Source organism: Dufourea novaeangliae, unplaced genomic scaffold, assembly GCF_001272555.1.
Source record: "Dufourea novaeangliae isolate 0120121106 unplaced genomic scaffold, ASM127255v1 scaffold78, whole genome shotgun sequence".
In the NCBI taxonomy this organism is placed as follows: Eukaryota; Metazoa; Arthropoda; class Insecta; order Hymenoptera; family Halictidae; genus Dufourea; species Dufourea novaeangliae.
Window position 1 is genome coordinate 1,255,951 of NW_015373959.1, and position 14,726 is coordinate 1,270,676.

Genomic DNA, 14,726 nt, shown 5'->3' on the forward strand with positions numbered 1-14,726 from the left:
AGCATTGAATGTATACTAAATTAAATTGTATAATACAATAATATACAGAATATATAAGATAATTTAGCATAATATACTATAAAATAAAATCTGTAGTAAATTAAAAGTCAATATAAATTCTGTCAAAAGCACCATTATAATTTCAGTAATGAATGGTAAAATAGTACATCTGTAATCCGTAATTTTTATGGGTTTCGTAGTTCTAGTGTTAAATATTCTGCAACACTTCGATTTTATACATTTTTTTAGAGTAACTTACCAAAACGGGTGTTTCTTCGTGCAAGAATTTCATTTCATCGAAAATAGATCAAGGACTTCCAAAGTTACACGTATTCTTATATTTTAACGAATGTTTTATTTAACGATTGTATATAAATATCTCTTACAAATGTTTGGTTCTCATTTTCCTTTGGCCGAAAATTCCTTATTTTCAGTTTCCTCCGTAGATCGACTCATCCGAAAATAAAACATATTTTTCTTAAACTGTAATCCTTAAATCATAAGAAATCATAAATAAATGTTGTCCACCGGCTTTCGTTCAAGTCTAGTAAACTTGTACATAAAAGACTGTATTTTTCGTATCTCATGGACTGAGATCTCATGACTACTGTAACTTCCAAAAATATAGAAACCTGAAGAATATATAAAAAAAAAACAAAAATTAAAGTACTGCGGATAGTTTTGCTCCAATCGATGGAAATCATTTTTGGCATGACTTTTCATTGAATTTCCAAGGAAAAACAATGTTATTGCAAAGAAGAAATTCGTTGACGATTCCGATAGATCCACGAATGTGAATGACAGAGAGTGGGGTGGGAGAAGTTCGCTTCACGATCGCGGAGCAACAATTCATCTGTTCCTTTCCCACTTGCGATGTACGCGTTAAAGGTCGGGGAACACCGAACAAATGGAGAACATACATCATAAAGCACCTTATCATTCATTCTCAAGCGGCTACAAAAAACACCCCACGTCTTTATTTTCAACGATACGTGTCGTGCACGATGTGGTGGTTGCACAGTCTCGTTGTTTTACTATTGTTTGTTTCTCATAGTCTGTTGTTCGTCGTCGCGTTTCGTAAAGTACAGAATAGCAATCCAGATGTATCACTTACGACCGTGAGTCTTTGATTCTTTTACCAAATGAAATTTCCATTGATTATTTAACGCGTCTGTTCGTTACGTGATTTTTTTCCTTTTATTTCAATATAGCCCGAGCTGTTGCGAAAGTACGGCTACCCGGTGGAGGCTCATAAGGTGCAGACGGAGGACGGTTACATTTTAGAAATCCATCGAATACCGTACGGACGAACGAACAAGACAAGTTCGGAGAGGCCACCGGTTTTGGTGCAACACGGCTTGATCGGAAGTTCCGCGGATTGGATCCTCAGGGGACCGGCAAATTCGTTGGGTAATCGAATTATATACACACAGCGAAGTTAACGTATTAACGAACGCTAATCTGGTGTCTTTCACTTTTTCCTTTTAACGTATTCAACGCCGCGTGAAACCGTGCCGACACGGCGCGAACGGAAAGTCCTGTGTCGAGTCAATGAGGATCGTCATGTAATACGAATTCCAATATATTACATGAAATGATACAATCGCCGTGAACGGAAAGTCAGCCGAAATAGTGGTGAACGTGTTAAATTACAATATATATTTTCAGCTTAAGTTAATAATTCCTAACAATTACCAAATTTTAGTATTACTTTTTACTTATATTTGCAACGAAGAAGTTTCTTGAAATTATTGCTCATCAAAAGTTTATGAAAATTTATTTGACATCTGACAACATTTTTGGTTTGTTTTTTTTATTTATTCTTTACAGTTGTATTTCAAATTGCAATACTATAGTTTGTGATATTTAATTATAAAAGTCTAAAGAACAACCTTTTGAAGAGTTAATTTACACTTTAAAAATATATTGATACCTTTGGTAGAAATTATTGTGGGTACATATTGTGAAACTATGATATTCTTATACGTTGCTGATGGGACAATTTCCGAGCTCACGATGGATAATAGATTTCTTGCGATCAGTTTCAAACACGGGATCGTACTTATTCAATAGCGACTCCGAACTTTTTACTAAAGAGTAAACGCAGTACTTTTGTAAGGGCATTTCCATGAAAATATAAGTGTATTCGATAATTAGATTACGGTTATTGATAAAATTATGTAGGTTTATGAAATTAATTTGAAGACAGAAGAAAAGTTTTATTAATAATAACTAAACCTTGTTAAAAACACTAAGCTTCTCATTTTAATGTATTTTACTAAAAAATTAACAAATTTCAGCCGTTTGTATAGATATCGATGATGAGCTAACTACTTTCTACGTATAGCTTTACCTGAATCTCTGTTACATCTCAGATTTGCTTTTTAAAATAGTCTTAAAATAAATTTTTCTTCCACCAATCAAATTTTTTTTTTCATACATCTGAATAAACGATTTGGGTAATATTTCGCAGAGTCTGTTAACTTTGTTTCTATCATACCTATTCTCAGTTCTGTTCGAAGAAATTTTCTACGAATCTTTCGTTCGTGTACATCAATCGTTCACTTTGTGATTTGAGGTCGGAACGAGGTCAAGGAGACGTGAAAGTAATCACAAAATTTCGAATAATTTTGGTAAAAGTTTGTCGTTCAGTCGACTTGACGACTTGAAGCCTGACAGTCTGTACATTTTTTATTAGGTTTCCCCGTGAATTCGTGTCGATTTCTGTACCCAACACCTACGCTACCTCTGAAAAATGTCCAGACAGTTGTTTATTTGTGATAAAGTAGAATTTAACGCTAGAATTACCGACAGCTGACATATATCTAGTTCCATCGAATCCACGAACATGACAACCATTTGAAAATACTCTAATTTTAAAATTACCTAATTTCTTCATTTGCATATTACAATGAAAGTTGTAAAAGATCTGAAAAAAATGCAGTTTTGTAACATTTTAATCATCGTTATAAGAAGGTACTAACCAGTCATTTTGACTGCTTCGGTGTCAATTGACGGATGAAATGTACAAAAATGATTTTATAGTTCGTCATTGTTATAGCTATGTGTAAAATAAGATTTGTAATAATCTACAATAATGGAATTCTAGGAAGTGAGTGTCGAGCTTATTGCAATTGCTTTGCAATTAATTTTTATAAATTAATTTCGAAGGTATAGCTCAGATAAAACGAGACTTCCTGAATTGAATATCATCTGAAATAATATTAACTCAGATACAATTGACAAAGTAATAAAAAGTGAATCCTTTGATTAGTTGAAGCTATCATACATAAAAGCCACGGATATGTCGACGAATCGAATGTTCAATTTTAATACGACACTCCTACAACTTTAGTAAATAAATTTACAATCTGCTTGTTTCGTAACATGTACGCAATGTTACTACGAATTGGAATCCATTATAAAAACCGGAATCGAGGGAAAACCTGTTGACTTTCTCAAGGGCTCCATCAGGTTCTAAATAAAATAAAACCTCATCAACCGTCATTCGACATTATATGTATAATCTCCAGTTCTAAATTAACGTGTATTTATGAATACATACAATCCGCAACCCACTTGTAAACACAATGCATTTTAATGTTTGAAACAAACTACATATTAATTATGAAACAGTGTCAGCATTTCCATGAAAATATTCTGCACACTTTTCCATACGATATCCACAATTTCGAGCACTTTACCCACAAAAAGATATTATAACGCACTAAACAGAGAGTTAAAAATCTACAAGATATGCTTGCTGCACTGAAATTCATCAACTAATTATGCACAACTTTTATGAAACGTTTTGTGATCTATGTCAGTGATGGGAGCAAACCGATCGCAAATACAGCCAGTGGAACTAATATATGGGATATTTAAAAAAGGGTCTAAGTTTATCATTTTTACTGCGAGGAATAAAAGTGAGAAGTCCTAGAATCAATCTTTACGGTGTAAAATGCACTGTATCGTTTACGATCGTTCGGATACGAAAAGATACTTGAAGACTTCAATATACAATGATAAATAAGACAGTGGACTTACGACAACGAATCTAAAATGCAGGTCACGCAGTACCGCACGCAAGTATTCGTGACATGGACTGCTTTAGGAAAACACAAAGAACTTTCTATCCATTATACTACCAGTTGTTTTTATCTTCTTGATGATATTCCACGCACTGCCCTTCGATATCTTTAGTTTATTTGTAATATCACCAATCGAATAGCCATCACTACGAACAACACACACTGCAGAACGTTGTTCAATTAAAATCACTACAACTTTCGGAATTTTCAACCCATTAGAGCGAATGTTGTTTTGCGAAGGGACGAAGGAAAAAAATGATTAAGGAAAAGGTGAACTTCGTATTTATAAGACTCGTGGTAGGGACATGGTCCTAAAGAAACAATAACACGGAAAACATTTCCCTAGTACAGTATGGTTACCGAGTACAAAATTAATGGAAAAATCCAAACGGTTCATAGTAGTCACAATACGGTCTATTATGCTATTTATGACAATCAGCTAACAAAAACGATGGGCTCTGTTCCCTCAATAATATATAATATATACCATCGGATAAGGTCCGTAAAATATATACCTGAGTCAAAACATTGTCACAAATTCCAAAAGTGTAATTTGGAACGGTGTATACGTGGGTCATATGAAAAGATCATAGAATAAAGTATGAATAATTTCAATAGTTCTGAAATTTTTAGGTCATCGTAGATTTTTACTTGTTATATGTATAAATAAATGTAACGTATTAAGTTAACGTATAGGGTAAACGCACCAATGAATGCACACTTAAGAGATTTTGTAAGTATTAAAGTCGAATTTTAAACAGTAATAATATTAATAAATATTTGGGATATGAAAATTAGACTTTTAATATCTTTACCTTTTTATAAAGTATGCAATTCAACCTAAAAAATTGGAAAAGTGTAATTAATTAAATTAAAGAGCAAAAATACAAATTTCTCCAGTGAATGAACAGTATTCAGTAGATGAACATTTCTAACCAATGCAATGGCGGGAAAATTGTTTGAATATGAATTAGGAATTGAAAATAATCAATATTTAATCATTTGATTATTTTCATAATTTAATTCACTCGGTTTTATATATAATGTTTATTCACTGGCACGTGTTCATTTACTGGTACATCCACCTTACTATGTATAATAGTATTTTCTGTACAACTGCATGAACGAAAACTGATTTTACGTCGTGTACCGCGGCTGCTGGTAAGTTTGTTTGCAAATGAATTAGAATGCAATTTTCTCAAGAGTGTTTAGTATGTTGGCTTATAAAATGGAATATCGTTTGTCCAAATGCATTGATATTAAAGGTGAAAAAATGGAAGTATTTTATAAACTTATCCACTCCGAGAAGTTTCGAACTGACCTACGTGTACAACATGAGACAGGCCAAGAATACACACTTGAAAATGTACTTCGATTTATGATCTACAAACTTTTGTTTTGTACATTTTTTGTAAAATTATTAGCATATTTAATTATTACGAAAGTTATATTTATAATTTTTTAATACACTTTTATTATAATTTTAATTATAATTGAAAGAATGAAAATGATAAATAAAATTATAATAATAATTAAAAGTGGAGTAATAATTTTATAAAAAGTATAAAATACAAAAGTTTGTTTTCAAATTCACAAGAGATGCTCGATAAGTCATACATTCAAATAATTAAAATTTAATATTATTATAATAGTAATTATGAAGATTTTTATAATTTTAATTATAAAGATTAAAAATTAAATAGATTAAGCATTTTTTATTCCGTTCAGTCAGTACTATGAACCCCTAAAAGTATTACACCGTTTCTTCTAACACCCGATAGCGTGATCCTAAAGTAGATTCATTGACGAACAGTCGTCAACTGAGTCGTTTATTTGCCAAAGTGATTAAGTCCACAAAAAAAAACATTTAAAATTGATGATCAATGTAAAAAGTTAAGCACCGATTTAAGTGCTTTGGCACTGAAATTAGAAAAAAAAATGGCCTCTGAACGTCTTAACTACTGACGTTATAGGATCAACGATTGCACGTACGTACAGAATTTCGGGTTATTTTTCAGGTGGGAAATGTAACACGTAATTTTATTATTGTGTCATTGTCAGGGTACATGTTAGCCGATGCCGGATACGACGTATGGCTGGGGAACAACCGTGGCAACGCCTATTCGAAGAGCCACACGTCGATCTCTCCGATGGATCATCGTTTTTGGGACTTCAGGTGCGCTGCTCGCATAAATAACTCGTCCCGGTATATGCAGGGTGTTAAAAAAAACCAATCAATATTTATATGGTACATCCCAGATATCATATGACGCCTTGAAGACACCAATTTTACGGTTATTTTGGGTGTAACAAGTCGCCTTTAAGTCGTCTTCAAGGCGTCACTGAGCGTCATTGGGCGTCATTTGCTATCTGGGATAGGACACACTGTAGTGAGTAAAAAAGCCTTAGTAAACATAGGTCGAAAGGTCAATCGTGTCTGAGACACAAACATTTTTCTATATTAGCATCATAATTGACTTACTACGGATTTTTCGATGTTTACAGGTGTTCCACATAATTTTCTTAACTTTAATTTTCATACACGCTTGGCATCTTCTTCTTACAGAGTCGTGAACTCTATCGATAATTCCACATCTCTGTCGAATCATTTCACAAGCATGGTGATTCGGTTACATAATCCTTCGAAGTCATTTATCGGCGAAGAATGCACTTTTTTTTTCAAATATCCCCATAAAAAGAAGTCCAAATGGTTCATGTATGGAAATCGAATGAGAACATTCAGAACGCGGTTTATAAACATTGAGGTAAACATCGCATGTGATGATAGAAGCCAGTAATTCAATCATGATGCTAAGTACTTAATATACAAAAATGTTTATATTCCAGAAACGGTTAATCTTTCGATCTACATACGTTTACTAAGGCTCTTTTACTGGCAATGTCAGTTGTCAGTGTACAATGTGTCCTATGTATAGGTTGACCATTTTTTCTGCGGTGCAATCCGAGACATTGATCCCGATAGGAAGGGGAAGACGTAATTTTACAAAAAAAAATTAAAAAATTACACCTTACTTAGCGTACCCATGCGGAACGAAGCTAGAATCCGGGACGAATGGTCAACCTACCTATGTACACCCGCGAGCAAACTCGGCTTTCACTAAGGGAAAAAGCAATGTAGGGGTTAGGGCCTCCTACTACTTGGTAAATTTACTAGAAATACTGAAATAAATGTTAAACCGAATGTTAATTTCGCATGAGTTTCAATAACTCCGAGACCAAGTGGTAGGAGGTCTTTCCCTTGCATCACTTTTTCCCCTAGTGGAAGCCGAGTTTGTTCGTGAGTGTACCATATAAACTATTGTAAACATCAAATGGTTTTTTTTTTAACATCCTGTATATTGTACATGTATTCCTCTCAAGTTCAACATATGGGTGTTTCAGCTACCACGAGCTCGGCGTTCACGACCTTCCGGCGACGATCGATTACATCCTCGATCGGACCGATCGTGAAAGACTCTTCTACATAGGTCACTCGCAGGGGACGACACAGTTCTGGGTGATGATGTCGCAAAGGCCCGAGTACAACAAGAAAATCACTTTAATGATCGGTCTGGCCCCTGTGGCATTCTCGGGGAACATGCGGGGGCCGATTGCAAAACTGGCGAAGTTAACATATATGGGCGTGGTAAGTTACAACGCGGGTTTTTCTGACGATTGCATAAAACATCTGTAACCGCCGTGCCCGATGACATCTCTTCTACCATCATAGTTCAAACCATAAACATATACATATAGACGGAGCATAAGCTACCACTTTGGGAGAGGGGACCGTAGGATTGGAGGGGAAAAGACAGCGGTCGTTAGATATACGTGGATTAGCTTCGGATGCATTCGGCACGATTCAGCTCGTTATTAATGGCTGGTGGGCTGTGTGCCGTACTATTATTTAATGCTTTATACTATTTATTAATTTTATTAAATACATACAGGGTGTTTCGTTTAACTGGAAACGGTGGAATATCTCACGAAGGATTAAAGTTATCAAAAAAATGTTCATACAAAAGTTGTTTGGTACAAAGGGGGATATTACGTGGTATAAATAATTTTTCTATAAGTGTAGTAGTGAGGGAGATATCAAAGTCAAATTAAGTTTTTTAAATGGAACCCTGTATTTTTTTATTCATATTATGATAGTTTTTGTTGAGACGAATACAACGAATTGCCACGTGATATCATTCAGAGTTGTAAAATATCATAAATTAAATACAAAGTAGTCAGATCAACACGGATCGTATGTCGTCGGTCAGCTGAACTCTACGTGACTGTGCCATCTACTCGTACCAGACCGATTGTTCCGTTTTTAATAAAATATTCCTGGGATGGAAACAACACCAATATTGTAGCAAATATGAGGAGTTAAGCATACATAATGGATTTTAAATTTCACTTACCACTATCTAACTTATAGTATCAAGAATTAATTAATCATTTTTTACGTCATTTATCCTTCAACATGCCCACCATTGTTACAAATACACGTTTCTATTCTGTTTAAAAATTCTCTTTCGACACTTTTCAACATCTTGTCCGTTATTCTTTCGCATGCGACTATAATCCTGTTTCGTAAATCATCTTAAAATCTTACTAATTTATTACTTCCTATTACAGGGAATGATATCACGTGGCAGTTCATTGTATTCGCCTCAACAAACACTATCATAATATAAACAAAAAAATACAGGGTTCCATTTAACAAAATTAACTTGACTTTGATATCTCCCCCACTACTACACTTACAGAAAAATTATTTATACCACGTAATGTCCCCCTTTGTACCAAACAACTTTTGTACGAACATATTTTTGATAACTTTAATCCTTCGTGAGATATTCCACCGTTTCCAGTTAAATGAAACACCCTGTATATCTGTACAAACTACATGACATACGGAATTTTTAACGTATAATAAGTATATTCTTTTCATCTCTCATAGCATACATGTATGTAACGTGATTGTATACCCGAATAGCACCGAAAAGGAACGAAGTTACCCGATTTATAACTAACCACCCCCTATGGTTCAAACACGCGATGCATAGAATAGAAGAAAAACACAAACAAAAGGTTAAAGGTGCCTCCTATGGAACTTTCGGTGGAAATAGGAATTACCTCGAAACGTCGTTGACATCAGCCATTTGTTTCTTTGAAATACTGGGCCAAGTCATGAGTAATTGCCGTTCTTTGGCACCAATTTTATTACACTTCTACAGAAGTTACAAAATAACTTACAAGGGAAGGCACGGAAGTGTCCCCTTTTTGATGAAACTTCATATGTTTGTTAAATAGTCAAAAATAAGAGAGGCACTTTTTTTTATCGACTGAGACCCGAATTTAAGTGGTGAAACCACCCCTCGAAGTGTCGATCCGAAATGTTTTTGTTATAAACAAATTATATTTTCGACAATTTGTTAGCACCATATTATTCTACATAAAAAACCACAAACCTCGTCCATTAGAAGTTTTCATGTACCTCCTCTGGTTTTCGAGATAGTACTTTCAGGTCAAAACTTCGAGGGGTGGTTTCACCCCTTAAAGTTGCGTCTCAGTCGATACAAAAATACGTATCCCTTATATTTGACGGCTTAACAGACATATGAAGTTTCATAAAAATCAGAGGGGGACACTTCCGTGCCTTCCCTTGGTAGTCTAAATCGTGTTCCCCCAATATTAACCCCCTAACTGCATTTGTAGAGTACAGTAGGCGCCTATTTTATCACTTTAGTGACAATATCTGGAACGTTTCTTACCGATTGGCAATATGAAACTTCTTTAAATAACATCCAAATGTTAGTAAAACGGTGTTACTGTGACTACTACAGTAATTCCTCGATGAATGCGACACGAACAACGGCGTTATTCCCACCACTGCGATGAGGGGTCCCCTCTGGAACCAATCAAAACAGAGTAAATAGAGGCTAAGCAAGGCACGGCTTTGTGCAAAAAAAAATTAATTTATGAGCGGTTGAAAACCTTTCCGCCTTGCCACGAATGCTCTAAAGCGGACTCGAGTTCGTTGCATTCATCGAGACATTACTGTAGTTCATTATTTATCGTGTATAAACACATTGTTTATAAAAAGAAAATGTTACAAATGCTTTAAAGAGTCTTAAACCTTCCTATACGACTTTATTTTTCATCACTACGTTTTCGCTGTACGGACAGTCGAATTACGAATACGCTGATACTGTAAGGGACAATTATGATGCAAACGTCCGTGTTTAACGAAGAGAAAGTATAGCAATTAAATTTGCCGTGTAATGTAAAATATTGGTGAAAAGGAATTAATTAAACGCGTTTTATAGTAATGACGTTTAAAAAATTGTATAATAATATAATTAAATGATAATATAATTTTTTACGACTACAGTCGACGTGAACATACAACGAACGTTGAACGCTGGACGACTATACTAGTCCTTAATATCGAAAGGGTTAAAATGACTATTGGTCCTAAATTTTATGAAAACAAAATTTATACAAGATACCTAAAAGATGCAGTGAGTGGATCAAGCACAACATTTCCCCCATTTATTTGGCAGCTTATCAGTCTCTAAAGCAAAAAGTTTAGTTAATTTTGCCAAGAAGAACGTGTCACTAAACTCGCGTATCTCCAGAACGGAATTTAACAAACTAATTTCGCACTGTACGTTCCGACACTACACTTCCTCCAATAACGTCACATTTCTTATTCGCAGTACTGATCGTATTATTGTCATTTTGGAACTCCCATAATATTACACGACGAGCAAGCTGTCTTTGATTTCTCCATTTCAACTACACAGAAAATTGTACTAGTATACTCGATCTACACTTGCTGACGATTGTTTATAGACTGTTATATCCTCAGATATAAAGGTAACCATGATGGCGACAAGGGATTGCAGGTCAATTGGAATTCCTGAAAAGATTTATGACACAGTACCTGCACCGACAATTACGTAGTACTCAACCCAATATTTAAGATTTGTGTTTTTTTTTGTTGAGAAATTAGAATTTAGACAGTGAAAGTTAACTTGCAACATTCAACAAAAAGTTAGCAAAATTTTCAGTTTACTCTGAAATTACTAGAAGCTTTAAGTGTAAAAAATGAATGGCTGCTTTATTTTTTCGGTTCTTGGAATTGCTGGAGAAAAAGGCGATTTTGCAATAAGTAAAGGCGCGTATTCTCGTATCGTATCACAATACGATAAATTTCTATACACAACGATGAAATACTTGCCCGTCTATATTGGTACACAACGGTGATTATACGAGGATACGCAACAAATGGATACGTACCTTAATAGACGTAACGTATATTTACACGAGCTAACAATTGTTAACAGAAGTATGAAGAAATTGTATTACAAAAATACTACTATCATAAACAAAATCATAATGGATAGATTTTCTTGGGTGACAGATTAGAAATGGCTACAGTCACAAGTGAATGTGATAGAAACATTTTGCTCTATTTTTTACCTTTTTTTTAAGGAGCTATTTTTTCCGTAATAATTGTCAATTGTTATCTGATGTTTTTGGGTGTCTATTAGCATATTATTTTCTTTTCATTGTATGTTTCCGTTGGTTCGATGAATCAATTCGAATTTCATGAATTCTAGTTTATATCTTAGTGTATTACACGCCTAATCTGTAGCATTATGTGCTTTGACCAAAAGCACACCAAATTTCATTAATTAGAGAAACGCCCATTAAGTATTTAATCAACGTACGGATATTCTAAATAAAATGTTATCTATAAAAAAAACTCCTGTACGTTTTTGTAATTCGAAATTAATCATTTACATACGATTATATTACTAATAACTGTACTTATTCGTTCGTTTTACAGAGAGTCGGCGAAATGTTTGGTTATCCAGAAATTCGTATACGTTCCAGTTGGGGAAAGTTCGTCACGAATCTGCTTTGCAAAGAACGAACCGTATCAATGACGCCGCTCTTTTGCACTAATTTTGTGTTTATAGTCACCGGTTTCAGCCAGACGGAATTAAACGCGGTATGGTAATATAAATCAGATATGTAACTGCCTTTTCAATAGTGGAAGAGTCTCCCAAAATTCCCTCGACTGACCTCCAAAAACCTCGAAAAATTCTACAGCACCATGTGGAGTAGAAATTAATAAAAGATTTCTCAACAAAAATATAATCACTGTAAATCTTGACTCGAAATAACAAATATATAATATTAAATAAATTGAGGATGGGCCATACAAAGCTCACACAGTCATATCTACTTCCTAAACCGACTCTGCAAGTTTTAATGTACATGCGTAATTGTCAAATAAGCGTGATACGTATTCTTTTAAACTGCACCAGCCAACTTATACTTCATGCATGAATATATTGAAAACTATTGAGTATCTGATCCTATAATGAGGTATTTTCGTAAAGAGAACAATGAAATCTACAACTGTTCAGAGCATGGTAAATCCTCGATGAGTGTTCGAAGGCTCCTCAGCACTGACAAGAAGAGGTCCCTAGATGTTACACTGACTTATTAATCAGGTTTAGCACAGCGGTGGAGCTTGGAATTCTGAAGCCAATGATATTTGTTTCAGCCGCATGTGGCCATTAATTTGTGGAATATGTAATGTTCAGTGCAGTGCCAAGAAACCTTGGAACACTCATCGAGAAAGTAAATTCCAAATTAAAGAAATTCTTAATGAAAAGCTCAGTGAACATTAGCAGTCATCAAAAATATTCTCTTTCTTAAGAGACTCAAATGTTCTATAGCAAAATCTAATTTTCCACAGTTTGTTCATCCAATACTATCGTCGCTAATACCTAGACTGCGGATGTTTATGCAAATATAAAATTTTATGGACTAATTTCTCGTAACTGGATGCAAGAAAAATTTATTTATACTGTTAAGAGTTCTGGTAGGTTCGGAATAAAAAGAAAATCTGAAGAAACTTTCTGTACTTCTTGCAGTACTAAATTTTAAACGATTGGATGTTCTGTTAATGCAAGATAACCACAGTATACTAATAACCGTGTATATACAATTAATGTGTCTCTTGAAAGACAATCAGATATATCTTCGAATTTACCTGATGGAAATTCAAATGTTTCAGAACGAACTGACGGTCATTATGAATCACGTTCCTGCGGGAGCATCTTGGAAGCAACTGGTTCACTTCGGTCAGGGTTACATACACAAAGGTGAGCGATTATAAATAATACAAACAATGGGAATTCTTAGAATAGGTTAAATAAGAAAATTAAAAATGATACGAATACTACAGAATGTAAATTTTGTGTTTTTAAAACATATGGGCGAATGTTTTAGATCTCTTTAGACACTATGATTATGACAATGAGAAGAAGAACTGTCAATTGTATAATTCGTCGGTACCACCGGAATATGATTTGAGCAAAGTGACTGCACCGGTTGTATTGTTCAGCAGCGACAGTGATTTGCTCGCGGTACCAAAAGTACGGAAAGTCTATGAAAATTGAAAATTATAATAATGAAATGATGATTGTTGTATTAATAAATATTATTCCGTTTCGGTAGGATGTAGATCTTCTGAAAAGGAAACTTTCTAACGTGGTGTTGCACGAGGAAATATCTGTTCAAGAGTTCAGTCATTACAACTTTTTATGGGGAAAATCTTCCGTGACCTTTATAGTTGAACCTGTATTAAAATTACTTGCGGTCTACAAATGAACTTGTATCTGACCATAATGAAATGAACGCGATACGATTAAGGAGAAATGAGCGAGAAAATATAAATTAACAACTGTTTAATAAAGAATCGTGTGAAAAGGAATATTGAATTGTAAAGTTACTTTATTTCGAGCTCTCAAGAACTCACATTCTCGGTGTTTTGCTTTTCTTATATTTTATTATAAATAAAACGCACTACACAAAGTTCTGTTTTTTTTTCTTCTGTTGTTCTTGTATCAATTGTACGATTAACTTCTTTTAATTACTAACTGATACGTATCGAACAGTATTACGTGAAATTAATAACCACAGTTACTGTACAACTTGTTCTCAGCCTGGAAGTTATGTCAACACGATGGAAAACTGAGTGTCAAGTAACAAGGCATAAATTGCTTTAGAATTCCTCTCGTATATATAAATGATAACAAGCATTCATTTCTCTTTAGTTTGAGCGCTAACAGTAGAATATTTTAAATAACGTAGTTCTCATTTTATAATGTTATCTTCGTAGTCTTTACTTGCAGCAAAAGCCATTTTTTCATTAATATACTTTTAAATATACTCTTGGAACTGCCGTTTGGAACATACTTTCTTACACACGAAAAAACATTCACTTTTGTTATCATTGTAAAGAAGTAACAAACATATAAATGATTGTAGCGAACAAACGTAAGAGCAACAATTTCTCGATTTTGTTTACAACAATGATGTTTCAACAAACGATAATGCTCTCTTTTTAATTGTTACGAAACAATTACAATTACGTTATGCATACAGAACATTAAAATTCATTGTATTTTTTGTTCTATATATAAACGAAATAAAATGAATTACAATAATCTCTGAGTCTATGTACATGCATAAATATATATACATTTAGTATACAGGGCGAGGCACTTAAATAAAACGAAGCTTGTAATTAACATACCATGTACCCTTATAATC

General features: G+C 34.1%; 1 protein-coding gene across 1 annotated transcript; it reads left to right on the forward strand.

The window, feature by feature from the left end:
• The first annotated feature begins 1,004 nt into the window (after positions 1–1,004).
• LOC107186362 (gastric triacylglycerol lipase-like) lies at positions 1,005–13,781 on the forward strand. Its single transcript, XM_015574208.1, has 8 exons — positions 1,005–1,118; positions 1,212–1,410; positions 6,153–6,267; positions 7,494–7,737; positions 11,944–12,108; positions 13,186–13,273; positions 13,401–13,546; positions 13,629–13,781. Exons 1-8 carry the CDS (start codon positions 1,005–1,007, stop codon positions 13,779–13,781), a joined length of 1,224 nt encoding a protein of 407 aa, XP_015429694.1.
• The last annotated feature ends 945 nt before the right edge of the window (positions 13,782–14,726 follow it).

Bases quoted from the DNA above. Each gene is read 5' to 3' on its own strand.
- LOC107186362 (XM_015574208.1), top strand. From the start codon at position 1,005: ATGTGGTGGTTGCACAGTCTCGTTGTTTTACTATTGTTTGTTTCTCAT. The intron at 6,268-7,493 runs GTGCGCTGCTCG...TGGGTGTTTCAG, and splicing joins CATCGTTTTTGGGACTTCAG to CTACCACGAGCTCGGCGTTC. The intron at 13,547-13,628 runs GTACGGAAAGTC...CCGTTTCGGTAG, and splicing joins ATTTGCTCGCGGTACCAAAA to GATGTAGATCTTCTGAAAAG.